General features: G+C 41.4%; 1 protein-coding gene across 1 annotated transcript; it reads left to right on the top strand.

Annotated features, from left to right (window-relative positions):
• Positions 1-343: 343 nt before the first annotated feature.
• dtnbp1b (dystrobrevin binding protein 1b) lies at positions 344-24,437 on the top strand (the record flags this gene model as incomplete). The annotated part of the gene is made up of 4 exons (XM_080515553.1): positions 344-377; positions 19,427-19,594; positions 23,644-23,787; positions 24,073-24,437. The coding sequence occupies 4 exons, from the start codon at positions 344-346 to the stop codon at positions 24,435-24,437; spliced, it is 711 nt and encodes a 236-aa protein (XP_080371679.1).
• Positions 24,438-26,103: the final 1,666 nt, after the last annotated feature.

The following is a 26,103-nucleotide window of genomic DNA, read 5'->3' as shown; positions in this document are numbered from 1 at the left end:
CTCTGCTCAGATAGATTAGGAGGCACATTCTTTTTTAAATGGTGATTCTAGAACTTAACATGTTACAAAGAGACAAAATGATAGAAATAGAGAGAAGAATGGTTAAAAAAAAAAAAAGTTCATGATCAGGGAAGAAGATGTGAATAAGGATCAGAGAAAGAGGATGGGAAAACAAAGAAATGCTGCTGAAAAAGAAAAGAGCAACACTTAATAGGAGGGATAAACTTGAGACCAGGTGGAGGGTGAAGGAGAGTGGGTGAGGAGACAGACAATTAGAGCGAGTTGAAGATACCGGTGGACCAGGCTTTTAAAAGACTGCATATCTAGAAATGCTTTAGCGATAATGAAGACGGAGAAGAAGAATAAGACGTGGGAGAGTGAGACGGGCCTCCACACTTTCTGGAAGTCTAATTGGTTCTGGAGTGGAGAACATCCAACCTTTGCAATGCCAAGACAAAACGTTTCATCCTTTTAAAAAATGTATGACAGTGGAAAGTGAAAATTGAGAGCCTTGTCACATACAATAAGTGCTTCGATTATAACACGCTGTTTGAAGTTTTGGCAGTTCAGATCAGTGAGGTAGAAATGAAAAGTGTCACCTTTAATAGATTTCCAGCACCTCAACCGAGACACGTGCTCTGTATTTTAGTGTCCTGCAGCATAGCAGTCCCTATTTTAATCAACACTATGTGCACATTTGTAATCAAGTTTACACACATTTTACCCAAGTCCGTTTGTTTCCCCCTTCATTCAGAGCTACACGTCGTCCTAATTAATTCACAAGCAATGCAGTAAATAAACTGCATTTGCCAACTATTATCTGAAATCTGTTAGAGTTATGACGTTTTCTTTGACCTCCGAACTGTGACGCTTCCTGCATGGACTTATTCAAACTGTTAAAATGGCGGCGGACTGTTTTGTTATTGAGCTGTAGATGATGGACAAATACCGAAATGCATCATGGGTACCGTAGTTTGTTCTGTCTGTGTGAAGGTCCGCCAATAGGAGAGCACGTTGCTTACGCCTCCTTCCAGCGGTGGCCAATGGGAAGAGGGGATTTACAGCAGCGCGTGTTTTATATAGGGAAGCTCCGGCTGCTTCACTCTCTCTGTCTTTTTCCTCCTCGTACTGAGCTCAACTGTTTCATCCTTGGCTGTTTTCCTTCGCGTTTATCGGCTAAGTATAAGACTAATCTTTGTTAGGCCAGTATTTCTGTCTTTTGTAATAAATTACTGTGTTAATCCAATCTCAAGGTATGTTGAACTATATTTAAAGTTCGCCGCGGCTTCCCTTAACCAAGAGATCTGTCCTCTCTTTCTGTGCGGGTGAAAGACAAAAGGACAAATCAAATCAGTTTAAAAAGCTCGCATTGTTTATCAAATGTTCAATCTGCCACCTGCTGTGGATCCATTGCCTAAAAACGGAATATATCCCTGTTTAAATGTAAGCAACCAGCCAAAACTCTTCTTATGCCTTTCTAAATATGAATATTTTTGAGACTAGCCACTTTCCATAGGACAGATTAGGGGGCTCTTTATGCCTATGTTTTGTATTTATGGTCTGAGTCAATGTCAAAATGACCATGATTTTTAAATAAAAATGAAGAGACACATGCAACATGAGCAGACGTAAAACAAATACCAAATATGCAATGTAAAATTGCACTGGCTGGATCAAAACCTCTGGTGAGACACTTTTGGCCCCAAAGCAACATATTTGATACTTGTACTCTTGCAAAACTCTATTAAGTAAACACAGACCAGCAAAACAAGCCATGACGAACAACCAACTTCCAAAAACATAAAGAAAGATTGAAATGTTAAATGATCTGGTAGGTCAGTGTGATGTCTTAGTCCTTTTTGTGTTGAATTTGTTCAAAATGCTCATGTCAGAGTGACCAGAAACACTTTCCTCTGGTCAAAGCAATTAATAGCATTATAATGATGAAGCTGCAAATTCCCTTTGTATCCTTTTTTTTTTTTTTTTTTTTTTAGCTGTGGAGCTGCAAATAAGCTCTCTCAGCTCATCTGTGCTGAGAAATTACTCTGAACTGTGTGGCATGACAGGAGAATAAATAGTTGGATGGACCCACAAGAAGCATAATGGCTATAATTAAAGGAACAATAGTGACTGAGCTATAATTTCACAAACAGAGTTATGGCAGCTGTTTTGTTTTATAGGGTGCGTCCCAGTTACTTTGGTGGCGGGGCTTGAGCGAGAGGGCTGCTCCTGAATTCAAGCTGTCAGATGATTTCGAACACCCTCGCAAATGTGCCCGAGGATGCTGTAAAACTGGTGGGGTGAAGATGACAGGCCGCCTTAAATCATGTTGTACACAAAGATGTGCAGGCTAACACTGCAAACACATGTACACATATAAACAACGGCCAGATTGAATTGCTGTATACCTGTACTCTAACTTTATTCTTATCTCCTTACAAAAAAAATTTAAAATAAACAAAAGCCCATGTAATCAGTGTTTTCTATCTCAATCCCTGCTCGCAGATGGTTTTGGAGATTGCATTTTCCCTCCCTGTGTGATGTACCTCAGCAGGTGGGTTACGGCTTTTTTCTCTCGTCTCCTCCCACTCCTGGGGGAAATGGGGAGGAAGAGGATGGGGAGAGAAGCGAGAGTGTGGTCAGACGGCTGGAGTTGCTTTAATTAGCTCCAGGGTCGAACCACAACACTGTTTGTAGGCACATACAAAGGCAGGGGCTTTTTGGGAGTCTTTTGTTTTTTTTCCTCTTTTTATGTCACCTTCACACTTCTGAACAGTCTGTATCTAACGCTTCATATTTAATGTGAAGTAATTTTTTTTTCTGTTCTTGCGGACATGCTGAAGTCATCAGTATTTCCGTGTGTGTGTGCTGTTCGGACCTCGGTAATGTTCTCCCTCCAGGGCTTTCTTGTTCTGCTCTCTCCTTCCTTATGTAAAGATATATAGCATAGGTCAGCTCGAGCTGTCATTTAGATTAGGACCATAAAACGCATCTTTCTCTCCTCTATCCTGCCCCTCTCTTGCTCTATTTATTTTTTTCTCTCTGTGCTAACTTTGTGAGAAGGAAAGCTGCTTGTGTGACTGAATATGGAGGGATCGGTGAATCATTTGTCCCTGCTGTGTTTGTGTGCTGATAGAAATATGAATGTGTGTCAGTGTCACTGCAACATGTACAACAACAAGATGTGGTTTGTGCGCGGGAGCAGCGGGGCTCCCTGCTGTGCAGCAGGTGACTGGGCGAGGTCAGGTACAACAAAACAACAGATGGATTGACAATGTTGCAGCCACGGGGCCACTAACCAAGTGTTTCACCCCAAAGTGTGACACTATGGATAAAACCTGTTTGAAGAGGGAAAGGGCGCGCAACCAATCTATACAAATATATATTCATGTTCTTTATTAGTTTTTATTTATCTACACGATTTAGGTTTCACCCTGGACAACATCACAGTCCATCACCGGACAAATACCGCGATTTACATCTAAAGGTAGTTGTGACCTTGTTGTTAATGAGACAATGACTTTGATTAAATCTGTCCTATTCTACAACGTTAATAGCTTTTGCCGCGTTTTAAAGATCATTTATTTGATTTAAAGTGGCCTTATTCCTCACTTAACTTACTGTATTTCTTCATACATCAGCAATTATTCACATGAACTGGTATGTATTAATATGGTTCAGACCCTGCACAGGATGAAGCGCTATAGAAGATGGATGAGTGGATGCAGATATGTAACAAGGAGCGACAAGGACACACGCTTATACATTTTTGGACAACACAGCTGAACCACATGATCATAATGCAGCAGCTGCACTCCGACTCTTGAGGACATGCAGTTCTGAGGATTCAGTGCTGCTCTCGGCCTTGAGCAAACGGGAGAGAAGCAATGAAATAATCAGAAGAAGATGATATCGTTGAAGAAACTACAGTGTGGAGTAACTCCAGCCGAAGGGATTTCTGCTCGTGAACGTGAGCGTGCATCACCGCTGCTCTTTGTAAGGTTCTTTCCCCTGGCCAAGATTAGGCGCATTATTTGTTTATTTACAATATTTGCTGAAGCCAACAGGATGGCACATCGTGACTGCAGACAAATGAGGGAAAGAGAAAGAAAATAAGAGAGAGGGAGCCATGCAGAGGGTGTGTGAAAAAAATATGCAGTGACAGAAAGGAACTGGAGTACAAAGACTTATAGCTGATAGCTTTTGATATCTCTGTCAGGTTAGGAGAAAAAAAAAACACTCTTGAATTATTTAGTCTGAGGATTCAGTGCAGAGGAGAAGAAACTCCCATTCAATAGTCAAGCCAAAGGGCTGAAAGTGTTGCGTGTTCAATGAAAAGAAGTTGACAGTGTTTGTATGTTGCAATTTATTGCCATGACAACTTAATGCTAAAAACTCGAAGAGCACAATTTTGCTTTTTGTCGACTAAGAAGCAAACAGATTTTCTTTTTTATTTATGGGTCTGGTTACTTTTGCAGTGAAATAAAAAAAAAAAAAAGGCATGAATGAGAATTTCCACTAATACAGAAACATCTACTTATGCATGTCAGGTGTCTTCAGAGTGCGAGAGGTTATTTATCTATAATCTGTAGCTGTTGTAACTGTGAAATGTATGGCTTTGCATTTTCTTATTGTTCCAGCTGTAATTCAAATATTTCCTGTCTATTCTGTCATTTTTCGTCAAATATATTTTGTGAAATCTGGAGCCATTTTTTAAGGAATCAGACTTGAGTTTTCTCAAAGAGACTCTGAAGTGAATAGAATGTACTGTCACTGATGTTGTATTAGACTGTGAGAACATTCAATCAATAGTTTGAAAAAATTTGGGTCAAAGATCCTGAAGGAAAAAAACTAATTGACGGGGATGCCATTTACTTTACCAAAATCATAAATTCAGGCTAAAACTACTATACATCTAATAATATTTAATCAAAAAACTAATTTTAAAACATGATATTACTGTGAATATAATGAGCATTAATTAAAACAACAATGTGGGACAAGCTCACTTTGAAAACCCCAGCTTTGAGTGAATGAATGAATGATTTTTAAAATATTTTTTAGAATAAAGCAATTCTTTTCAGCATAAGAGTGTTTTCCTGCTGGGTCGTTGTTTTGTTTTACACATATTATGATACTGCTACTTAACCACATGAGGACACTTGGCTGACAGATGCCACGGATTATGATGTTTAATTTTAAAATTAATATTTTAATAAATCAGATTGACTTGTATTTGAGCTCTAGTTCAATCCTCAAGTATTTCTTTTAATATTTGTGTGGGGAAATCAAGGGATTGAGAATTATAATCACACTGCTTTCTGCTCATAAACACGCACACAAAGATTATCTGCGGTCTTCCCCAGTGCTGACAGGATGGCAGGAGAGCAGCTCATGAGGACGTGTGAATGAATCACATTTGTATGGATTCATTCAATAAGTACATTATCACACTTTGCCGCCTGCCTCTTAAGCACAGTTTGTATGCACATATGCCTTAAAGCTGGAGGCTTCTGCACTGGGCTGTGGTGTGTAAGTAGGTAAGAGGTGGCTGGTTAGAAATAGATTTAATTCAAAAATTGGATCAGCCTAAGAATTAAAAGGTAATCCATACACTGGATTTTTTATTTTTTTATTGTTTTGTTTTTTACATAAAAGAATCACTCACAGAAGAAACTATCACAGAAATTCAAATTTACACAATTCATTCTGTCTTTTGCCAAGACATTTCATACTGGGTTGCATATTTTAAGAATCAGTATAGAGGAATACTTTTCACAAGTAGTTTGAAAACAATAAAGACGTTCTGATTCTGAAATGTAAGACAGCTACTGGCAAAGTAGCGCTGCTCCTCTCAACCGTTACCAAAGCACAGAAATCTATATTTACAAAACAACCTTCCCGACTAGATTGAGTTTAAATATTAAAGCAAGGACGTTTCATACGTGTCAGAACACCTGCTTGATGTTTTTACTCTGGAACGGCACGACTTTTTGCATTTAAAGTAGTTAATCATTTATCAGCTTCTCTCAATGAAAAGACCTGTGTGCAGTACTTGCGCTTCCCGTCATGAGTTGTGATGAAAAATTGATCAAAAGGAACATGTGTGTGTCCCTGTTATTAGCAGCGTGGCTACAAAAACACATGTTCAGAGAGAACGGTATGCACGCGCCGACAGTCAGTTCAACGCAGATCCATTGCCATTCGACTGTAATGACTAACGTTTATTTTAACATAGGTTTTACTTTGTCGCTGTTATTGAGATGAACTATTTACAGCCAGTCTTGGAGACTTTGCACATCTTTTTCCAAGGAGATTTGTACAATTTTAAACTGATGTAATCCCGCAATGTGCTCATGCTTCCCTGGTCTTCTGCTGTTCGCTCCTGCCTTTGTCATGCCTTGTGTGACTCCGCAGCGCTCCACCATCTCCTCCATTGTTATGATGCCTGTGTTGCAGCACATGCGACTTCTCATTCATTCATTGAGAAGGTTTCTGGCGTAAAAATAACCGCCAAAAAACGAGGTGATGCTGCTCTGCAGTGAAACACTATGAAACATTTAGCACAGCATTCATCAGGTACAAGTGTGAGCGTGTTTCTGTCGGTGCAGCTGAAAGGGAGCTGAGTGTAAACCCACAGCTTTCAGTGCACGTTTTCCAAGCCCTCTATGCGTTTCTCCTGACTTTCCTCAGCTGAGTGAGAGAAAGAAACAAAATAGAAACAAACATGCAGAGGTAAAGAGAAGAGGACAATCTTGCGTAATGCACTGAAGCCTTCATGAATGTTTGTAAAAAAAAATACAAACTAATTTCACGACTTAAAATAAACATGATTGCTCAGTTGCATGCGCATATTGAATGTGAGTATTTTCATACGTCGCTTTGCATTCAGAGCTTGTTCACTTGCATTCAGGTTACATGTTTGCTGACCATTTCAGCGCTGCAGTCGAGCCACCGTGATATTCCAGCTTCTGCCTGCACACAATATCCCCTGCTGAAGAAAAGGCCAGCGGGCATTTGTGCACTCAGAGTGTTTTTGTTGTGTGTTTCCGACCTTAAAGTGATTTTTGCCTGGCGAGGGTCAGACTGGCCTGGTTTCCTGATTTAGAGGCGAACACCCACTGATTACAGCATTACCCATAGTTAAAAAGGACATCACCCTTATCCGTGTGAGTAACGCTCCTTTAAAGGCAAGCAATTAACCTGTTAGGAAATGCCTTTTCGCTGGCCATACCCCCCCCCCCCCCCCCCCTCCTCATCCTCCTCCTCCTCCTCCTTGCACTAGCTCATTTTGAGTTCACAGGTTTATGTGAACATTTCTAATTGTCTCCTCTCCAAGGGGATAATATTATGTAATGTTTCCAACACCGCAGGACGGCCTCGTCTTTCTATATTATGTGTGTAAGGTGTCGACGAAAGTAAAAAATTTGTATCCACCTCTGCCACGCTTCGATTTCTTGTTGCTTGGAGCTAATTGGCTGATCAGTGATTTATTTGGCAGGTCAGAAAATCTCTTTGCCACCCTATTTATCTCGGATCACAGGGGAGAGCACGGGAACACGCTTTCTTAATGTTTGCTACGACAAATAAAGTCTTGGTCTGAAGGTTGTGCTTAACTGCTTTAAAGGGAGCAAAACTAGAATTATGTCATTTTGATGAGCTTATATATTGAATTTTCACACATTAGTTGGAATCATTTATCACTCGTGCCTCAACATTTAGTAACACTGGCTTATTTATTTATTTAGCGTGTGAAAATCCGTGCATCAAGCCACAAAAACTGCATCAGCCAACATGATGAGGGTTTACGTGGGCAGAGCATTTTGTTGGCAAATGGGAATGTCACTTCTAAGAAGATTGTGAGGGGGGTGGGGAAATTCCACATACTTTAGAGGAGCTTAGAGATATCATGTAAGAAGATGTAGACCTCTCTTCCCCCTCGTCCTTCTCCTTGATGGATCGTTCCGCTACGTGACAATGTACTGTCAGGTGCTGTCAGATAAAACAACCTACCGTACTCTCTATCTTTCTCACTGCCTTTGTCTGTCGGCAGCTATCCAGACTGTTTCAAGGCCACTAAACTATATTAGGCATGTTATGTTGGAGAGTTCGCCTTTAAGTGAAGGTCAAAAGTGTAGTGACTTAGTCAAATACAAGAGCAAAGAAGCCATTTGGACATCAAAATTAACCTGACACATGTCTATAGGCAGTGTTTACATTGATGAATGAGTTTATCTTGAGTTTATATGTCACAATGGATCAACCTAACTGCCTTTTTATGTCTCACATAACCATTCATCTTCAATAAAATACAACGTTTGCTTTTCGTAAACACCTTAAAACAATGCAATCGTCCCGGAAGCTACATGTATTCTTTCCTACTTACATCTGGTAATGAGGTTTTCAAAAGCCTATATTGTATATGTTCCATCTCCTTGAGGAAATCTGCTGCTGACCTCTTTCACTATGACATGTCGAGCTGCTTGCAAACACACACACACACACTCACATATAGCAACACTGAATATACATGTATAAAGAGGCCATATGTTTTTCATTGAGAGAGTCAGATGGCAGTTGAATTGAAGGAACTTAAAAATTTATAGACATAAATGTAGGTTAACTATAGAAGACATATGCTTCTTTTATTGAAGACTCAGGAGAAAAAAAACAGTTTTAAATTAAAACAACATTGCACAACCAGCTAAATAAGTCAACGATGAATATAAGTGCATCTATTTAGATGCTGCTCAACAATGTTGCTCTCAACAAAGTAGATCCGCGCCACAGCCTGACCCTTAAGGTTACATATTTCAGATCATTTGAAAACTTTATGCAGTTTCTGCTGCGTCTCTGATGTGTCAAGCCAGATTAGAAGTGGCAAAATATCAAATGCACCTCAATGTGTCACCTTATGTAACATTGCCTCAGTGTGTAGAGATGACTGTGTGTGTGTGTGTGTGTGTGTGTGTGTGTGTGTGTGTGTGTGTGTGTGTGTGTGTGTGTGTGTGTGTGTGTGTGTGTGTGTGTGTGTGTCTCAGTTCACGTTGTCATGCATAAAACAGATTGCATTGTCTGTCTATTAAGAATTTTCAGCATTTAAGACACTTATTTTTTTTAAAAAAAGATTCTCTGGTAATGTTGCCGTTGCTACTTATGACTCAGTCATCAATTCTATTTTCACTCGACTGCATCTATTTTCAACCCTATTTTCAGCCCCAAAACTGTTGATCATGATGGTGTTTTTATTCATTTAGAGATGAAATAGTTCATTAGCTACCTGTTTGTTGTTTTGCTCCTCGTCTAATCTGGCTTGAGCTTAGCAGATGCGGCTGCTTGCAAACCCCTGCTGTGCATTCAATGTTGATTTGTCAGACTTTACCAAGCATTTACGCCTCAACAACATTAGAGCTGAGAACAACCCAAAGCAATAAAACATCAAACATGTTTCATATTATTGCTAATTTGACCTCTTACTAAATTAATAGCTGCAATTGCATTAAGGTTATTCGAAAGGTTGCCACTGGTGTTGTGATTCTGTTTTGTTTTCTTTACAAATTTCAGTAATTCTCAATTAAACGTGAAGAGTATTTTTTATTTATTTATTTATTTTTAATAGAAAGACTGAGCATTTGGTTAACCTTATCCAAACACATTGTTTTAAGGTCAGGTCCACCATCACAGATGTGACCTTCACCCCTCTTGTAAGAAATTGGTACATTCTCAACTCCAGTGTTCAGCCCTGTGCGCTGAATCGTTGGACTGCTACAGTAGCTGACACCTCTGACTTGCTGCAAGGCACAGCCGTGACACATCTGTGTGTGCATGTGTGTTGTTATCACAGGAAAAGGTGTTATCATTGTGGAAACACAAAACCAGTGTTCATGAGGAAAATATAAAAAAATGTATACGATAACACGTTTTATTAGTGAAGGGAAGTACATAAAATGGTAAATGGTCTAGATTTATATAGCACCTTCTAACCACACTGAGTGCAGTCCCAAAGCGCTTCACATATCAGTCATTCACCCATTCACGCTCACATTCACACACCAATGGGACAGAGCTGCCATGCAAGGCGCTAGTCGACCACTGGGAGCAATTTAGGGTTCAGTGTCTTGCCCAAGGACACTTCGACACATAGACCAGTGTAGACTGGGATCGAACCTCCGACCTCTCACTCCGAAAGACGACCACTCTACCACCTGAGCCACGGTCGCCCCTTTCGCATAAGGCAAATTAGTAGTTTTGGTTGAAGATAGTGGCATAAGCCTGCAGGGAATTAATACATGTCAATGTTGATTTGTGTGTGTGTGTGTGTGTTTTCACCTTGCCCAAGCAAATTATGTATCATCCACTCATCTATTCTTTTTTTTTCATGGCAAACTGCCAGGCACAAAACCATGTAAACAGTAATGGCAGCTCTTCGTTTTGCCACATTAGCTGACTGTGTTTGTATGTGGAACCAGTCAAAATGAATTAATCACATCACACAGCATTGTGTAATGCATTGTAACATTTTGTGCAGGGTTTCTGGAAATGTTCAACATTAAAACATTAATGAAACTTTGAAACTGTGATGATAAAGGAAAAAAAAAAAAAAAAGCTCTATCCTCTGGTGGCATTCAGGCTGTGAATGACTAAACAGGAAGCAAGACGCCCCCCTACAGAGCTCCGAATCACATGTTGGCACTTTTCTAACCAGTTGCCTGGTTACATGTGTAGTCAGGCAAACTGGTTCAGTGTGTGTTGTTTTACTCAAATTACATCACAGCTACAGAGGGAGAATGGCCTCAATGTGTCATGAATTATTTAGACAGTGACGAAACAAACTTCTAATGTTTCCTGAAAGAAGTTTCCACATGAATTCCTGAACACCTGCAGTGTCACGCATCAAAAACAGGAATTGTAGTAAAGTACATCTCCACTCAGCATCTCTAAGATGACTCATGATATGATATGACTCAGGAATTTGTTCAAATCGGTCGTAAAGATTTAGCGTTTGATTAGATTTGTTTCCTCTCAATCAGACCCCTGGTTAGATCCCCATATTGGACTGTGGCTACTGTGTCACTGTAATATTTCTAATAAATATACAATTAAGTGTACATTTGCTTGTGATCATCAATGTTCTATTATCAGATGCAGTCTATTTTGTTGTACTTTTTTTGTACAGCAATTACTCTTAGATAGTTTCCATTGATATGCGTATTTTATTTATAAGGTCATTTTCCATATCACATTCTACATCAACAAGGTCATATCTTCTGTGTGCCATCCAAAAACTATATCTGACATCATGAATTCTAAAATAACTAAATATGTTTTTTGTTTTTCTTCCAATAACAAAGTGAGTGCCTCAAATAAAATGGACACAATGCCCCAACTCAATTGTGTGTTTTGTTGTTGCGAGGTCAAGAACAGTTTGAAAAGTGTGTGGTAAACATTCAACACCCACACTACATGTTAGCACACAGAATATCCCACTCAGCAGCAGTGCTGCCCTCTGCTCTCTCCTCAACTGGGCTACAACAAAACACTTTTAACCCTTTATCATACTGTTGGACAGTGGTGCTACAGTACTATTGTGTGTGACGTGACAAAGTTATTGTATTACCGGTATTTGCAAATGTTACATTATTTCAAGTTGAATTGTGTAACAAGCTATAGTAACATATAATAAATACACTAATGCAAATGTCGAAATGTCACAGCAGCCACATAAAATCCAGCTCATATTCCGCTCTAAAGTGTTTGCTGCGAAGGGAAATTAGATAATAAGATGATCCATATTCATTCGGTGCAGGGGTTCCACCTGTAACTACAAGAAAGTGCAGATGGGTGTCTTGTTCCTATGTAAATTAAAGTGCAGCCAGCAGCTTACAGCAACATTTTACAATAACTAATAATGGGAGAAAAAAAAGGGACTATAAATTTGCTCTGGAAGATGTTTCCCCAGTCAGTGTAGAAAGTGAAAGAGTTGTAGTAGCAATTTAAATCAGAGATCCTCGAGGCAAGAGTTCTTAAGAAAACAATCTTATGGTGCAATAATGCTGAAATTGCAGGCTGTGGGAGGCTTGAAATTAGATCAAGTGCAGAACCCATATAGCATAACGATTGAGTCATGCCCTGTGCTGTTATCAGATGCTTTGTTCTGTTTTGTTTTTTTGGTTGTTTTTTTTTGTTTTTTGTCTGAGTTGTTTTTGACCAAACCACACAGAAAACTGAGCTTCCTTCCAGCTTGACAGGTGTTTGTGCTTGACTGTGTGTACGAACCCAGACTGGACAGGAACCTCACGACACTGCCACTCCTGCTGTTCGCAAAACAGACTGACAGCTCTCTGGTGCTGTTGACAGGAAAGAACAGATAGGCCTGACAGTGTCCGACCCCTGGGAATACGTAGGGGAAGTCGGGGCGCCGCATGTGGCGTGTGTTCACCGCTGAGCCACGAAAGTGTGACAACGCTTGATAAAAGAAGTACAGCCGCTTGAGACTGCAGTGCTTGTGTGGATGTGCAGCTTTGCAACCTGTTTAACAAAGTAAAACTATTCAACTTGTTGAATTTCAACCATCCAACTGAGAGTACCTTTACAAAACCAATGAATGCGCAGGGTGAACATGCAAACTCCGTATAGAGATAAAGCCTTGGGTGATTTATTCTGCAAAAAGAGTCACACCGTTGTCACAATCCTGGCTCAGTCCTTTGTAATCAGCCTGTTCAGTGGCGTCACAATGGAGTGTTTTTTCTATTATACACACAAAGGAGTTCACTCAGTCCATCCGAAAGGTGCATTTCCTGTATCATGCATATTCGCCCTTTAGCACACAACTCATTTCGATGGCCGTGTGAATGTGCAAGGGAGAAAAAGAAGTGATTATGTGCGTGTTATTTCCAGCATGGGGCCTGCCTGTGGCGGAAACCTGAGCACTTGAGAGATAAAGCGAGGCGGACTGAATCTAAAAATACCACGGCTGAGTGCGCAAGGCTTAAGAAGAAGAAGCAGTGGCTGTCTACACTGTCAGCGCTGCCGCTCGGTCTGCAGGCTGCGCGTTGCTGTCTCAGAATGAAATATTAGGCCTTTACAAGCAAACGGAAACAAATCCATCTGAGCGCAGACAGCTAATTTAAAGTGACAGATGAAACAACGGCGGGATTTCATATCAAATATTGAATGTTTGATCTGTTTAGTGAGTCAGCATGATGTAAAGTGTGTGAAACCACTATAATAGGATAGGGGATGTATCGATTGAGCGTTACTCAAAATCAGAATATCATTTGAGCTCATAAATGATGATAATAGAGTTTCACCCGTGCGCAGAGAATGCTACAAATAATATATTGGCAAATTAATCATAATTACGCTGTACTGTTCTACCAGTGTATTTCTTGGGAGCAGACTGACCACACCGGGTGGTTCATAGTGACATTTCCAACATCGACTTTAAGGTCCCACCCCGTGGTAATGTCCCTCTTTTCTTCTCCTGTTTTTCTCCAAGAATTGATGCAACACAAGGATGAAACATTTATCAGCCACACTGTCGCTCTCATCATCTCCCTTCTCTGTCCTCTGAAAGGCTTGATTGCTATTTGAAATAGAAAAAAGGTTTAATCCATCCATCTTCTAGACCAATTTAACCAGCTTAAGGTCACATAGAGCTGAAAACAATGTGTTTTACACTTTGAGAGTGAAATGGAGTACTGAAGAAAGGCCCTGCTGCATGCACAGCTTTGACTTAATGGTCCCACTTTGTATTCAGGACCCTTCAGTCTTATCATCATTTTGCCAAGAATGAATGCAACAGGAATGGAAATATTCACAAGCTAAACATCTTGCGTCTCGATGCCACGCTCACTTTCTCTCTTCTCTGTGCTGTGAACTGCTCCTTCTTCATTTCACACCAAAATACAATGGATGGATTGTTTGGATTTTAATCAGAATAGAAAAAAAAAGATCATTTGAGCTCAAGAACAATGAGGAATTAATGGTAAATACACAGCAGAATTCTACATTCAAATACTTTATATGTGATTTAATATGGGTTTATATGCCACGAGTGGACTGCATGTGCGGGTTCTTTCAAATCCCTTTGGCCTTTAACATCAAATCTGTGCAATAAACGGAATTCACGCAACACAAAGATGACAATATTTACCAGCTGTGTTTTGGACCATGTGGTTGTAGTGGTAGCACTTGTGCCTCGCAGCAACATTATTCCTGGTTCAAGTCCAGAAACATGCATTGTTCATTCTTAGATTATCTGCAGGTGTGATTGTCTGTCTCTCTGAGTTCGACCATGTGATGGGCTGATGGAGGTACACCTCACCACTTTCTCTCTGCTTCCCTGTTAATTCTCTGTATTTCTCTCAGGAGGCTGCGACAGCTCTCTGCACACAGAGGCCTGCAAACAGTGCCACTAGTTCCAGGTTTTTGGCAAGAGTTGAAGGCAAGCTGGCCACCAAGTCCACCGACACCTCCATCCATGGATCCAATATTCCAACCGTTGGTCCGTCGAGGCTTCAAACGCAACTCTCTCACTGGCACAGTCGACTGCAGTACCTGATCTGTGAAGCACACTACAAAGTGTAAATGACTGGCTCTGCAGCGACTTGAATTGGCTGCTGATGACTTATAAAAAGCTATATTTCCATTTGAAAAGGGGTTTGTCGGTGTTATCACTGCTGCAACAGTCACTTAAATGCCGCCTGTTAGCGCCCAAACTAGATATTCTTTACACCGAAGGAATTCTGAAAGCGCTCTAATTGAGTTTAGCGCTGCAGAAAATCCCATTGACAAGGACTCTCATGTGTCCTCGAAGAAACGCAAGCCCAATTTAGCATTACACAAAAGCAATGTGGTGACCAAGTTTGTATCTTGAACTCCTCACATACAGCTTTGCATTTTACTCTGAACCAAGATGTGGAAAATTAGTCAATTTAGTCAAATTTGAAGCTTGAGCTTAAGCCTGAAAGACATTTTCTCACTTCTTAAACCATAAATGAAGGTCAAAGCATCACTTCTCAACATATCTCGAGGCCTAGCCCCTTGTAAACAAACTGCAATGCAGACGTACATTAGTCAGTGAATGGTTTTCTGCCTTGTATTTGTCTGTCAAGTGTGCATGTAAAAATTAAAAACACAGTCACCCACGCAACCACAACACCACCTGGTACAGGCTGTCACACATACCCCGACATGAAGCACCACTTCCTTTTCTCCCTGTGGTTTCTGCTTCTTGCACTTGTTCTGCAGATATTTTTTTCCTGCCGCCGAGACGGGATCGGATCTGATGCATCTCTTGTTTTGATTAGTTTATCCCTCTGAACAGGTTAAGCAAGATTATTGGTAAATATTTGTCATTTATTTATTGTACCTCTCTTGGGATTTTGGTTCACACATGAGTATTCGGTTCGGAGTGGTGCCTGCTGGGAATCTGAGCAAAGTAAACAGCCAGTGACGGGAAAACATTTTTTTCATATTTTTTTTTTTTTTTTTTTTTTCCCTTTACTGGCATATCGAGCACGGGAACAGATCCACAGCAAGCATAAAAGCAGGTAGTATGAGAGATTTCTTTATCAGAAACTGTTAAAGATTGTGACGTGTCTTTACTACTTGCATCTATTCCAGCAGAAAGGCGCTCATATTGAGAATATAGCCGCTACTATACACAGAGCCACTGGAGTCATTTACCTCTATAATTAATTGAATCCTGTTATTTCATTTGACATCTGCTGTGACTAACATATTGCAGCCGGCTTTGCTCCTGTGAAACGTCCCCAGACGTCGTGTCTCCTGGTGAACAGACCATATGAATCATGTTATAGTGGTTAACAGTTGTTGTGGGATCATATGAGCATGTTTGTATGTTAACACGGTTTCGACTCGGGACAAGGTTTGTCCCTGAAGCTATATAAAGCAGCAAAATGTGCATCGCAGCTTTGCAAGAGAGGAAGTGGTTGGACTTGCCGACTTGTGCTTCTACAACTAAAGTCATCAGCGCTAACTTAATCCTGCAGGCTAAACGAGCGAGAGATAAAAATAGTCCCTGCAGCTCCAGTGCTGTTCAATGTGGTTTTCTGCTATATGGCGATGAGGATGATGAGAAAAAGACCCGAGAGATGAAAGGCAAAGGAGAGATTGTTGGGGTAGGATGAAGCTTAAGATGGAAAATTTACACAAAAGGTAGTTTCATGTCTTAAAGAAGAATGAATAGATGTGAAAGCTCATCATTTAACCGAGGAAATGAGTATGGTGGCTTTTAACCTCACTGTGAAAACACAATTTTTCTTGGGTTATTATGTATAACAATGTGCAATAGAGATGAATCTGTTTCACATAAACCTTTTGGGAATCATGTGACTTCTTGAAAATTCTCTAAACCCTTTGCATTTGATGGTGAAGGGAAGAAGAGGTTCGTCCTGGCAGACAAACAGATGGATGCTTTCACTCTAGGTACATTGATGATGTAAATAAACCAGCAGTACAAGCTAATAGTGTATTCAGAATTAGATTAGAGAAGAAGAGCTAATAAGCAGGATCTAGCTCGGTTGCTAATGCTGTCCACAACCCCTAATTATAACTGAACACATTGCCTTGTTTGTCCCCGACTCCATCTTCTTCTAGCCCTACACAATGTTTTACGATCTTAACAAAGCTTCCCTGAGGCCCCTGATTTAATAGAGCAGTCTCCACAAGACATCCACACACACACACACACACACGCGCGCACACACACACACACACACACACACACACACACACACACACACACACACACACACACACACACACACACACACACACACACACACACACACACACACACACACACACACACACACACTGTATGGCGGAGGACAGAGTCTGGGGGGAAAGATGAGGGAGTAATGGGACGAAGATGAGTCCTCAGATAAATAAGATGAATTGGACTCTGGGAGAGAAATGATAGCGAGACAGAAAGAGAGGGGAAGCGATTTTCTGTCTGCAAGTCTCCCAGTACTGTTAATGTGTGTGTGAGAGGGCAGTGGTAGGAAGTCATTGTTTGTTTTTTTGTCTCTGCGTGTGTGTGTGTGCCTCGACCCATGAAGTGTTTCATCAAGATTGTGGTTGTTGGATGGACAAGGCAGAGGAGTCAAACAGAAGTAAATGTATATAAATATCTCCTACAAATGAACAAGGCTCCGCTCTCAATGAATACCACAGTCACATCGATTTCTAAAACTCACCTTGGATTGGACACTGTGCTAACATCTGCTAATTTTAGCTGTTATTTATAGACTTTAAGCAGCTGAGCACAACTTTGATGGTTGATTTTTTTTTTTGAAGGCAGATGATGTCTAACAGAGAAAAAGGAGCATGAGATGCCAGATATCTTTTTAGCTCATTATTGCCAAAATTGGATGCTTTTGTAAACTTTAAACTAAGATCTAAAATGCGGTTGAGTCAGACATTTTCTCTGCATTGACCTGGCTCCTGCCACAGTAGTGAGTGGGTGGTCTTACATAATGCTGTCATCTATCAGAGAGGAGATGAGAAAACCAAAGGGACAGCCTGTGCAAGACTCCAGGCTGCACGCACACTCACAGGCATGTGCACACGCACGCCATCAACTTAAAATTGAGATTCACTGATCCTAAACTTTGCTTTTTTTCCTAATTAGAAACCTAATCTGTTTTCCAGAGGTATGTCCCCGAGCTTGTCTGAGTAAATGGATTTATTAACAAAATATGATGTGCTATGAGTCGCCATAGTTGATCTTTATGTTCTGATTGGGCTCAGATTATACGCAGGTTGTCCCGACACACCCTATACAGTTCAGGGACCAACAGTGGGATTCGAACCAATTCAATTTACTTCACAAAGTGTGATCCGACCAAACAAAACAAGAAAATGGGTCAACAGAAGGAATCTTAAGACTGTGTCACGTTTCTTTATTTTTCACTGCGGCGCTTCACGCTGAGTGATTCATCGTGACGGACTGTTTGTCTTTTATTTGACATTTTACAAGTCTAAAATGAGGTTTTGATGGCAGATGGCCGACAGGTTGAGCAGGAAGGATTCTTAGCCCACGAGCTTCAGCTAATGTCACTTCACATTAGGCTTCTCACAAGACCGAACACTAGCCAGGGGCCATGACAAACTTTGAAAGAAACATAGCTGACTCACTTCATAAACTGTCTCAAGTCATTTCATATGTATTGTCAGGATATGTTAGCTTTTCCACAAGCTATCATACAGCCGCTGCACCCGTCACTCTTATAGATGTCCCATGTGACCTGCGTTTAGATTGAGCAATCACTTCCTACATTTATAGAATTTACTATTAAGTACCACTGCTCCGCCATCACTTATCGATTTGTAATAAGTTCAGTTTTGATTTGTGTACATTTGACGACTCTGATGCGTCATTTGTAAATTTTGCATGTTGGAAATTAGGTGTGAACATAAACTAGCTACTTAAGGTGATTTTTTCAAACTTGAAACTTTTTTTGACTGTTTAAACAAATGACTCAAATTATTTCAAATCTTGACTTTGGCTGGGAGAACATATACTGTATATGTTTTATTGGCGAGAGTGCATGTGCCAGTTCACCACACAACGAGCATATAATCCAGTTTTCCCCAGTGGCACAAGACTGGTTCACTGATCCTTGAAGCCAGGCTCCTGTTCAGAACAGCTGTTCTTTGCATTTTGATGCCACAATAACAGTAATATAAATAAGCAAAACTTAAGATTTTTAGAGCTTGGCAACTGGACTATTTAAAGAGGTCCCATTATACAACTTTTCAACACTTTCGCATGGGTATTGTTGGTCCAAAAATCTTGTATTCAAAGTTTTTTGCCCCAAATCCAGCTTTTCCTTGATTTTCACCAATTTGAACATTGGATCATAGGAGTTGCATTCAGAATCTGCTGTGTCTGTGTGAACTGGACTGGCTCCGCCCACACATGCCCATCTTGGGAAGAGGAGGAAATACTTCCTTAGTTGTGGGAGGAGTCAATCGGAGGGCCTGCCTTGATTGGCGAAACATCCGATGACACTATATAGGGTTTGATTTGCTCATTGGCGCACACACCTTTAAAAAAAATGAAACAAGTCAGGGAGATAGATGACTGACGTTCTTCACTTCTGGGGCGTATATTCCAGGTATGGTATTACTGTTGGAAAACCATTAGAAAGTGAATTTTGCCCAATATGACCCCTTTAAAGGATTGAAGGTGACTGATATCATGTTATCATGTTACCCTGAAATCATCACACATTTCTAACAGGAACATCATACATCCAGCCCTCATTATTTCAAAATCAAAGGAGAATTTCTTGCACGTCAGCAAGTATCATTCATTGTGACCTGGGTGGTTGCATGATTGATAAAAGATTGTGATCCGTCTCACTTTGGTAACGTTCCCCTCTTGTGTTTCTAGTGGAGCTGGAGTCGGAGCACGCGCAGAGGGTCCCGGGAGCAGAGCAGGGAGGTGTCCCGCCCCCCCAGGTCAAGCTGAAAGAGCGCCAGAAGTTCTTCGAGGAAGCCTTCCAGCAAGACATGGAGCAGTACCTGTCCACTGGCTACCTGCAGATCGCAGAGCGGAGAGGTGAGGGGGGAGGAGCTGTGAGGTCACGCCGACCGTCCCCACGGGCGTCACGCTCCTTCATGATATTCAAACAGCTTTATATTCAGCGTTTGTGTGTGTGGTTTTCTTCGACAGAGGAGGAAGAAAACTGTGGAGGAGTTAAAGTGCAGGTAGTGGTGTGTGTAAATTATTCCAGAGTGAATCCAAAGCCGTCATCCAGCATTCACATGAATTAATTTCCCAGCCCCGGTACTATCGGCGAAAGCCTCCTCGCCGCAACCACAAGATTGAGCCATAATAGCTTTCTGTGCAGCCTCCACACTCCCAGTGCCTGTCGCTTAACACGTAGCAAGTAGAGTCATTACTTTGAGAAATGCCAACATGCCATTTAAATGTACTCTTCCAGAGGGATTGTAATAGAATCCTGCTGTGATTTAGCCCACATATTGCTGCCAAAAATCTGCAGTGGCACCCACAGGACGGGCTGAAAGACTGCATGAGATAAACACCATGAGCAACGTGACGGACTCGACCAGCCAGTGTTTGTAATGTGAATTTTCTTTTCCTTCTTCCTTCTGCTTTTACTCATCCATCCTTCCCTTTTAATCCCCTGGAAATGGCTTATTAGGGAAGATTGTGGAGCTGTGGGGAAGGAGGGAGAGCTGGAGGGAAAGGAGAGAGACTTAAGTGTGGGAGAGGGAGAGGCTTATATTTTACTGTCACTCAAATCGGCTTTCTAGTAATTCTGTTCTCAAACAAGGCACAGTGACAAAAACAGCCACCAAGGCCAGTTTGCAAGTGAGATTATTCAGCTGTATTGGCATGATTATGGACAAAGTTCACTTGCTACACTAACAGATTTTTCATTTATAAGAGGGGGAAAAAAGCAGTCGAACAACTGAAATGAAGAAAAATGGCAATACTTTTAACATCGACATGCAAGTGACTGAAAAAGAAGTCACCAAACTCTAATTTAATCAGTCTTTCTTGGTGGTTGTTCATGGTATTTACCATCGTGAGGTGAGGCAGAGTACCGGTACTAATAATCTGTAGTCCACTTGAGAAGAACTATACTGAATATATTTTACACAATTGAAAGATAACTATTTTAAAAATTCACATGAAAGGGCAAAATACTCTAAGCAACAACTCTTTAAATAATTTGTTTTAATCAGTTGCATTGTCAATCACATGCATTAGTTTGCCTGAATAAAATATTCATGGTTAATCCACATTTTAGTCAAAGCTTTGCAAGCAAAGTAGATATAAAGCAGGAATCTTTTTCCAATAAAATAATAATAAATAAACTGATTTGCTACAGATATGCAAAACTAAAGGTTTGATTTTTTTTAAATAAAATTCTGGGTAAATGTTGCGCCTACTTTTGATTTAAAAAAAAAAAAAAAAAAAAAAAAAGTTAAACACAATACAGATTATTTTTAATCCAACACACACACCTCTGGTGATGAGTCACTTTGTCATGAAATGAGTCGCACTCTGCTGAGGTCTTTAGTTTTTTTGCAGTACAGTGAAGCACACTACAATTACCCATCATGCAGCTGTGAGATGGTGAAGCAGTGAAAGGAGTGCAGATGACATAAGCCATCGAGCCATGAAAAACCAGTCTCAAGGGTTTTACACTGCACTCCCTGACACAGACACATGCACACACCGACGATCACACTGCAGGCACAGTCCATCCCAGCAGGAAAACCTTTCAGGCAAGGTCACCGTGGGGCTAAAAGAGGAGCATGTTCGACGCAGCCACCTGGAAGTGATGCTCTCATTGCAGTGATTCTTCACAAAGACCTCACAACATGACCATGTGTGTGTGTGTGTGTGTGTGTGTGTGTGTGTGTGTGTGTGTGTGTGTGTGTGTGTGTGTGTGTGTGTGTGTGTGTGTGTGTGTGTGTGTGTGTGTGTGTGTGTGTGTGTGTGTGTGTGTGTGTGTGTGTGCGTGTGTGGGTGTGTGTTTATACACGTATTCTTATTCACAGGTCGAAAACAGATCTCCTTACAATGTTAAAAATGGAATCACCAGCCCCCATGCTATATTTTCTGAGGCCGGATAGCTGCTGTGTGCCAGTAATTGCATGGCTGACAAGGGAGACATGGGAACACTCAGGAGAAGAGGCTGCAGACAGTCGAGTCATTAAGGAGATTTAGACCAGAAGTTCCTCTATAACATGTCACGGCACGGCGATCTTAACTGGGAAAGGCAGCAGAAGTCACTGTGTCTCCATTCCTTTGTGTTCCGTCTGTTTAAGCAGTTCGAGTGAGTGGATGGACGATGATTGAACTTGTGTATATTCTGATCAATTTACCAAAGTTGAGGCATCTGAAAATATGTCTCTCGTGTGTGTGTGTGTGTGTGTGTGTGTGTGTGTGTGTGTGTGTGTGTGTGTGTGTGTGTGTGTGTGTGTGTGTGTGTGTGGGGGGGATTTTTTTTTCCGTACTTGTGGTACATTTTGAAGGATGGGGGAGACTTTTGGGGAGTCTCCGTGGGAAATAACATCCCCCTTCTCTCTCTCTCTCTCTCTCTCTCTCTCTCTTCACTCTTTCTTCTGCTCTCCTTCCCCGTGCCGCCCTCCTCTGCTCTCCTCATTTCCTTGAGGTACGGTAGCCAACGGCATCTTCTCTCACTGCTGTGCACCAACCAATCATGTGGCTTCTTCCTATTGTGCTCACAACTCTGCCCCCCCCAACACCCCCCCATCGCACCGACTGGCTGTTTGTGACGCATGCAGCACATCATGACAGTGAACTCGGGGATTGAACCCCTGCAAGGTGGTGAATCCAGGAGTCCAGTAGTTTCTGTGTAACAGGAGTGATTCTGCTGCATGAGGCTGTTTGAACCACACAGAATTAGACTTCATTTAGTGGAACATATCCTTCCATGCAGACTGCTGCAAAGATTATGTCGATAGAACTGGAAATAAAGTAGATTCCATCCACAAAAGGCCTACTAATTTTCTCTCAGTGAGGTGATTAAAAAAAAATACTCACCTGTTTTTTTTAAGCTTTATGCCACAAAAGTCTTTTCTTTGACTTTGAGAAAGTCAGAAACTAACTTGCAAGAGTACGAGTGTCACCATGACAAGGCTGTAAAGGCAAACTGCTTCACCTTTACTGTGCCGACATTTCATCCCAACAAGTTCTGCTGCTTGACTTGATTGCAACAGCTTTTCAAAAAACAGAATGAGAGTTTGGTTTTTCTTAATGCGCATTTATAAGTTAAATTTCCAAAAATCTATTTAAAAAACACTTCAGAATAAGAGAATTCAAGTGGCCAAAATGCCGAGTTTAGGGTCTTAAGCCCTTTTTACCAAAAAATAACAAGATAAATAATGCCCCCCCCCCAAAAAAAAAACAACTAATTGCTATATATGTGAATTTCTTCATTTGTGAGAAGAATAAAGGATTAGCTTATCTTATCTTATATTGCGGTTTCTCAATTTTGCCACATTTCTAATTTTAGCATTGCTGCTGATTATAGCATGATTACTGATATACTTTCAAGCTGTTTCTCAAATCTTATCAGTAAATATGCAACTTTTTATATAGCGACAAGTTAGATTTGTTTAGCCTTAAGAGTATATAGATATAGATATGACTATAATGAAACCGCTCCCCTGGCTCTATCGTTATTATTATGAGCTCATCGACAGCTTGATACAGTGGATCTCATTTCTTTTATCTGTTCAATCAATGCTTCACATCAACACATTTCCATCCAGTCTTAAAAGCTTTACGAAGAGTAAAGATTATACTTGAGAAAAGGATTTTTTTTTTCACTTAGTTATTCTCAGCCTTGCTTTTCTTTTTCACATGTAGGTTCCCACAGATGATAAAACGTGGCAGTCCTGTCACAATGTTGTTTTTGAGGGTTAAAATTCCGTATCATTTCTGCACAAGATTACCCATTTCAAAAGCCATCCAGCGTGAATGCAATCATTTGCTTCTGCTTCTGCTTCTGGGGAGCTCTCATCCTGGACTCAGCGCCTTGCTGCCGCATTCTGGAGGCTTCTGCACTTCCTAAAGTCTCACTTTCCGCCCCGTGTTGTGTGCAGAGCCAATAGGCAGCATGTCGTCCATGGAGGTGAACGTGGACATGCTGGAGCAGATGGATCTGATGGACATGTCCGACCACGAGGCTCTGGATGTGTTTCTGCACTCTGGGGGAGAGGACAACAGCGCCGCCTCGCCTGTCGCAGGTGAAAAGTCCCAAAACACCTTATGGCAACTGAACACGGCGACTCCGTCTCGATCGCACGCAGCACATAGTTTACGTAAATAGCCTGTTCCAGTTAGCTACGACATCAGCGAAGCAAATACGTGTGACTCAGAAGATTGACAAGCACATTTTTCAGACATGAAGCCCCGGCAGCATCTGTCCATGTCTACTTGTTTTGTTGCGGTAAACAGTCTACAGCGTGTATCTGACAGCTCCTCTTCGTCTGAAAATAATTCGATGCCATATCATTTCTTGCCTCCTCCAGGTCCAGACGTGGAGTCGTTCACCACAGAAATCAGCCTCCAGGTCCCCACCCAGGCCGAGCTGCGACACAAGCTCTCCTCCCTGTCCTCCACCTGCACTGACTCGGCCAGCCAGGACACAGAGGCTGGCGAGGAGGAGGAAGAGGAGGAGGAGGAGGAGACTGAGCAGGGGGGTGGAGGGGTAGGTGGCGACGCTGGAGGGTCAGGGGGAGAAGGCGGAGGAGTCGGAGCGGCGAGGAGGAGAAGGACCCCTGTGGTCGTGACCCCGGACGAAGAGGAGGTGCACCCGGACACGGCGCTGCTGGACGGGGCGGACCAAGAGGAGCAGACCAGCAAAAACTGTCAGGAGATCAGGCCGAAGGTTTGAGGAGAGCCGGACTGGATTTCCATACAAAACACACCCACAGCTGCCAAATCAAACCCGGATATACAACAACATTGGCTTTGCTCTTTTATTCCGTTCCAATAGAAGAAAACATAGGAAACACTGAGGTTGCACTGACTGCCAAATGACCTTGCCTTAAAAAGAATTAGTGATGTGGGTTTTTAACTTTAATTGAGTCTTGTTAGAAACTGCTTTGTGTTCTCTTTAGCACTGGATGGCTTCACATGCACATAAATTAATTAGTTTGATGTTTTTATTCGAACGTAGAGAGCATCCCAAAGGTCCCGATGCAGATCTTTCTTCCGCTTCTTTTCAGGTCTCAGTCAAAGAGACGAGAGGTTTTGCACTATTTGAATCCTCTAACTGCTTATGGCTTGCCAATCAATGTTGGAGCAGTATTGCATAAATAGCAACTGGTGAGAAATAGCTACATATAGGAATCACTGCTACTGCTGCCGCCACTGATAAAAAGATCAAACTCCTGGGGGGGGGGGGAATCTGGAGAGAAACACTGGAAATGATTCAATTTAAAGTGGAATTTAGCAGTTGCTTGGGGGGGTGATAGAAGTCAACCCGTACTGAGTTCAGACACGGAAGGTGGAAGGTTATGGTGCGAGAAGAAAGAAAATATACTTCATTAACTCCTTTGGGGAAAGTGTTTCTTTGTTTTATACCCATCGTATTCATAGCTAACTCTACGTTCACACAGTAGGAGCAGCAGGCTGCCACTGGGGCTTGTCAGCAGTGGGATTGGAACCTGTGAACTTCTAAACACCAGACCAGACACAAGCTCCTTGCTCTTTATTTAGCATTTTACAGATGGCAGTTGTGTTTGTCTGGTATTAACGTACATAAAACTGAAGAAATAAGGTTATTTCCAACTTGCCTCTATTAGTATGTACTCTGAGTTTTCAGGTGTATGAGTCAGACTCACACTGCTCCCCACCTTGTTAACATTTCATAGCTCGTCTTTCTAGAACTAAAGCCCTGGTTTCTAAACATGAGTGAATTTACTACAGAAAAACTTAAATAAATAGCAACGACAGCTTGACAAATAATGTGCATGGGCCATCCAGATGATATTTCCATAACCTTTTCAATGCGTTGAACCCACAAAAGCTTTATTTCCTTTTTTTAAATTTAGCTCTGCAATACAGAAAACTACAGATTTCATACTCTTGTGCCATTGGCAGACGACCCCGGCAGCCACACAACAGAGGGTTGGATACCACAGTACTGTAGAGCAGACGCACAGTTCAGGTATAATGATAAAGACTCAACTTTCACACAAACACAAACACAGACACACACAGAGATGGGAGAGTTCCCTCGTCACTATTCCTTTGACTCATAATATTTGGGTGAACTTCCGATTCTGATCAAGGACCAAATCCCTGTTGTGGACTGTGTGCTATGCACTAGATAAAGCCCAGAAGGTTTATCTGTATCCAGACCCCTTTTTTTGTCAATAGTTGTTGACATTTGTGCAATGTGAGCATTACGCCTTCCTTTCTTTTCCCTTTGCCTTCAACTCCTGACTTGTTGTAATAAATGTTCCCCCCAACCCCATCTTCGTTTAACTTCCATCCGAGCATCTTTAGGAGGACATTAAGATAATGAAGCGTGGGTAGGATTTAGGGTTGGAGCA

The sequence above is a fragment of the Blennius ocellaris genome (genome assembly GCF_963422515.1).
Source record: "Blennius ocellaris genome assembly, chromosome: 20".
In the NCBI taxonomy this organism is placed as follows: domain Eukaryota; kingdom Metazoa; phylum Chordata; class Actinopteri; order Blenniiformes; family Blenniidae; genus Blennius; species Blennius ocellaris.
Note: the sequence above shows the minus strand (reverse complement) of the source record. Positions and strands in the feature narration are given on the sequence as shown.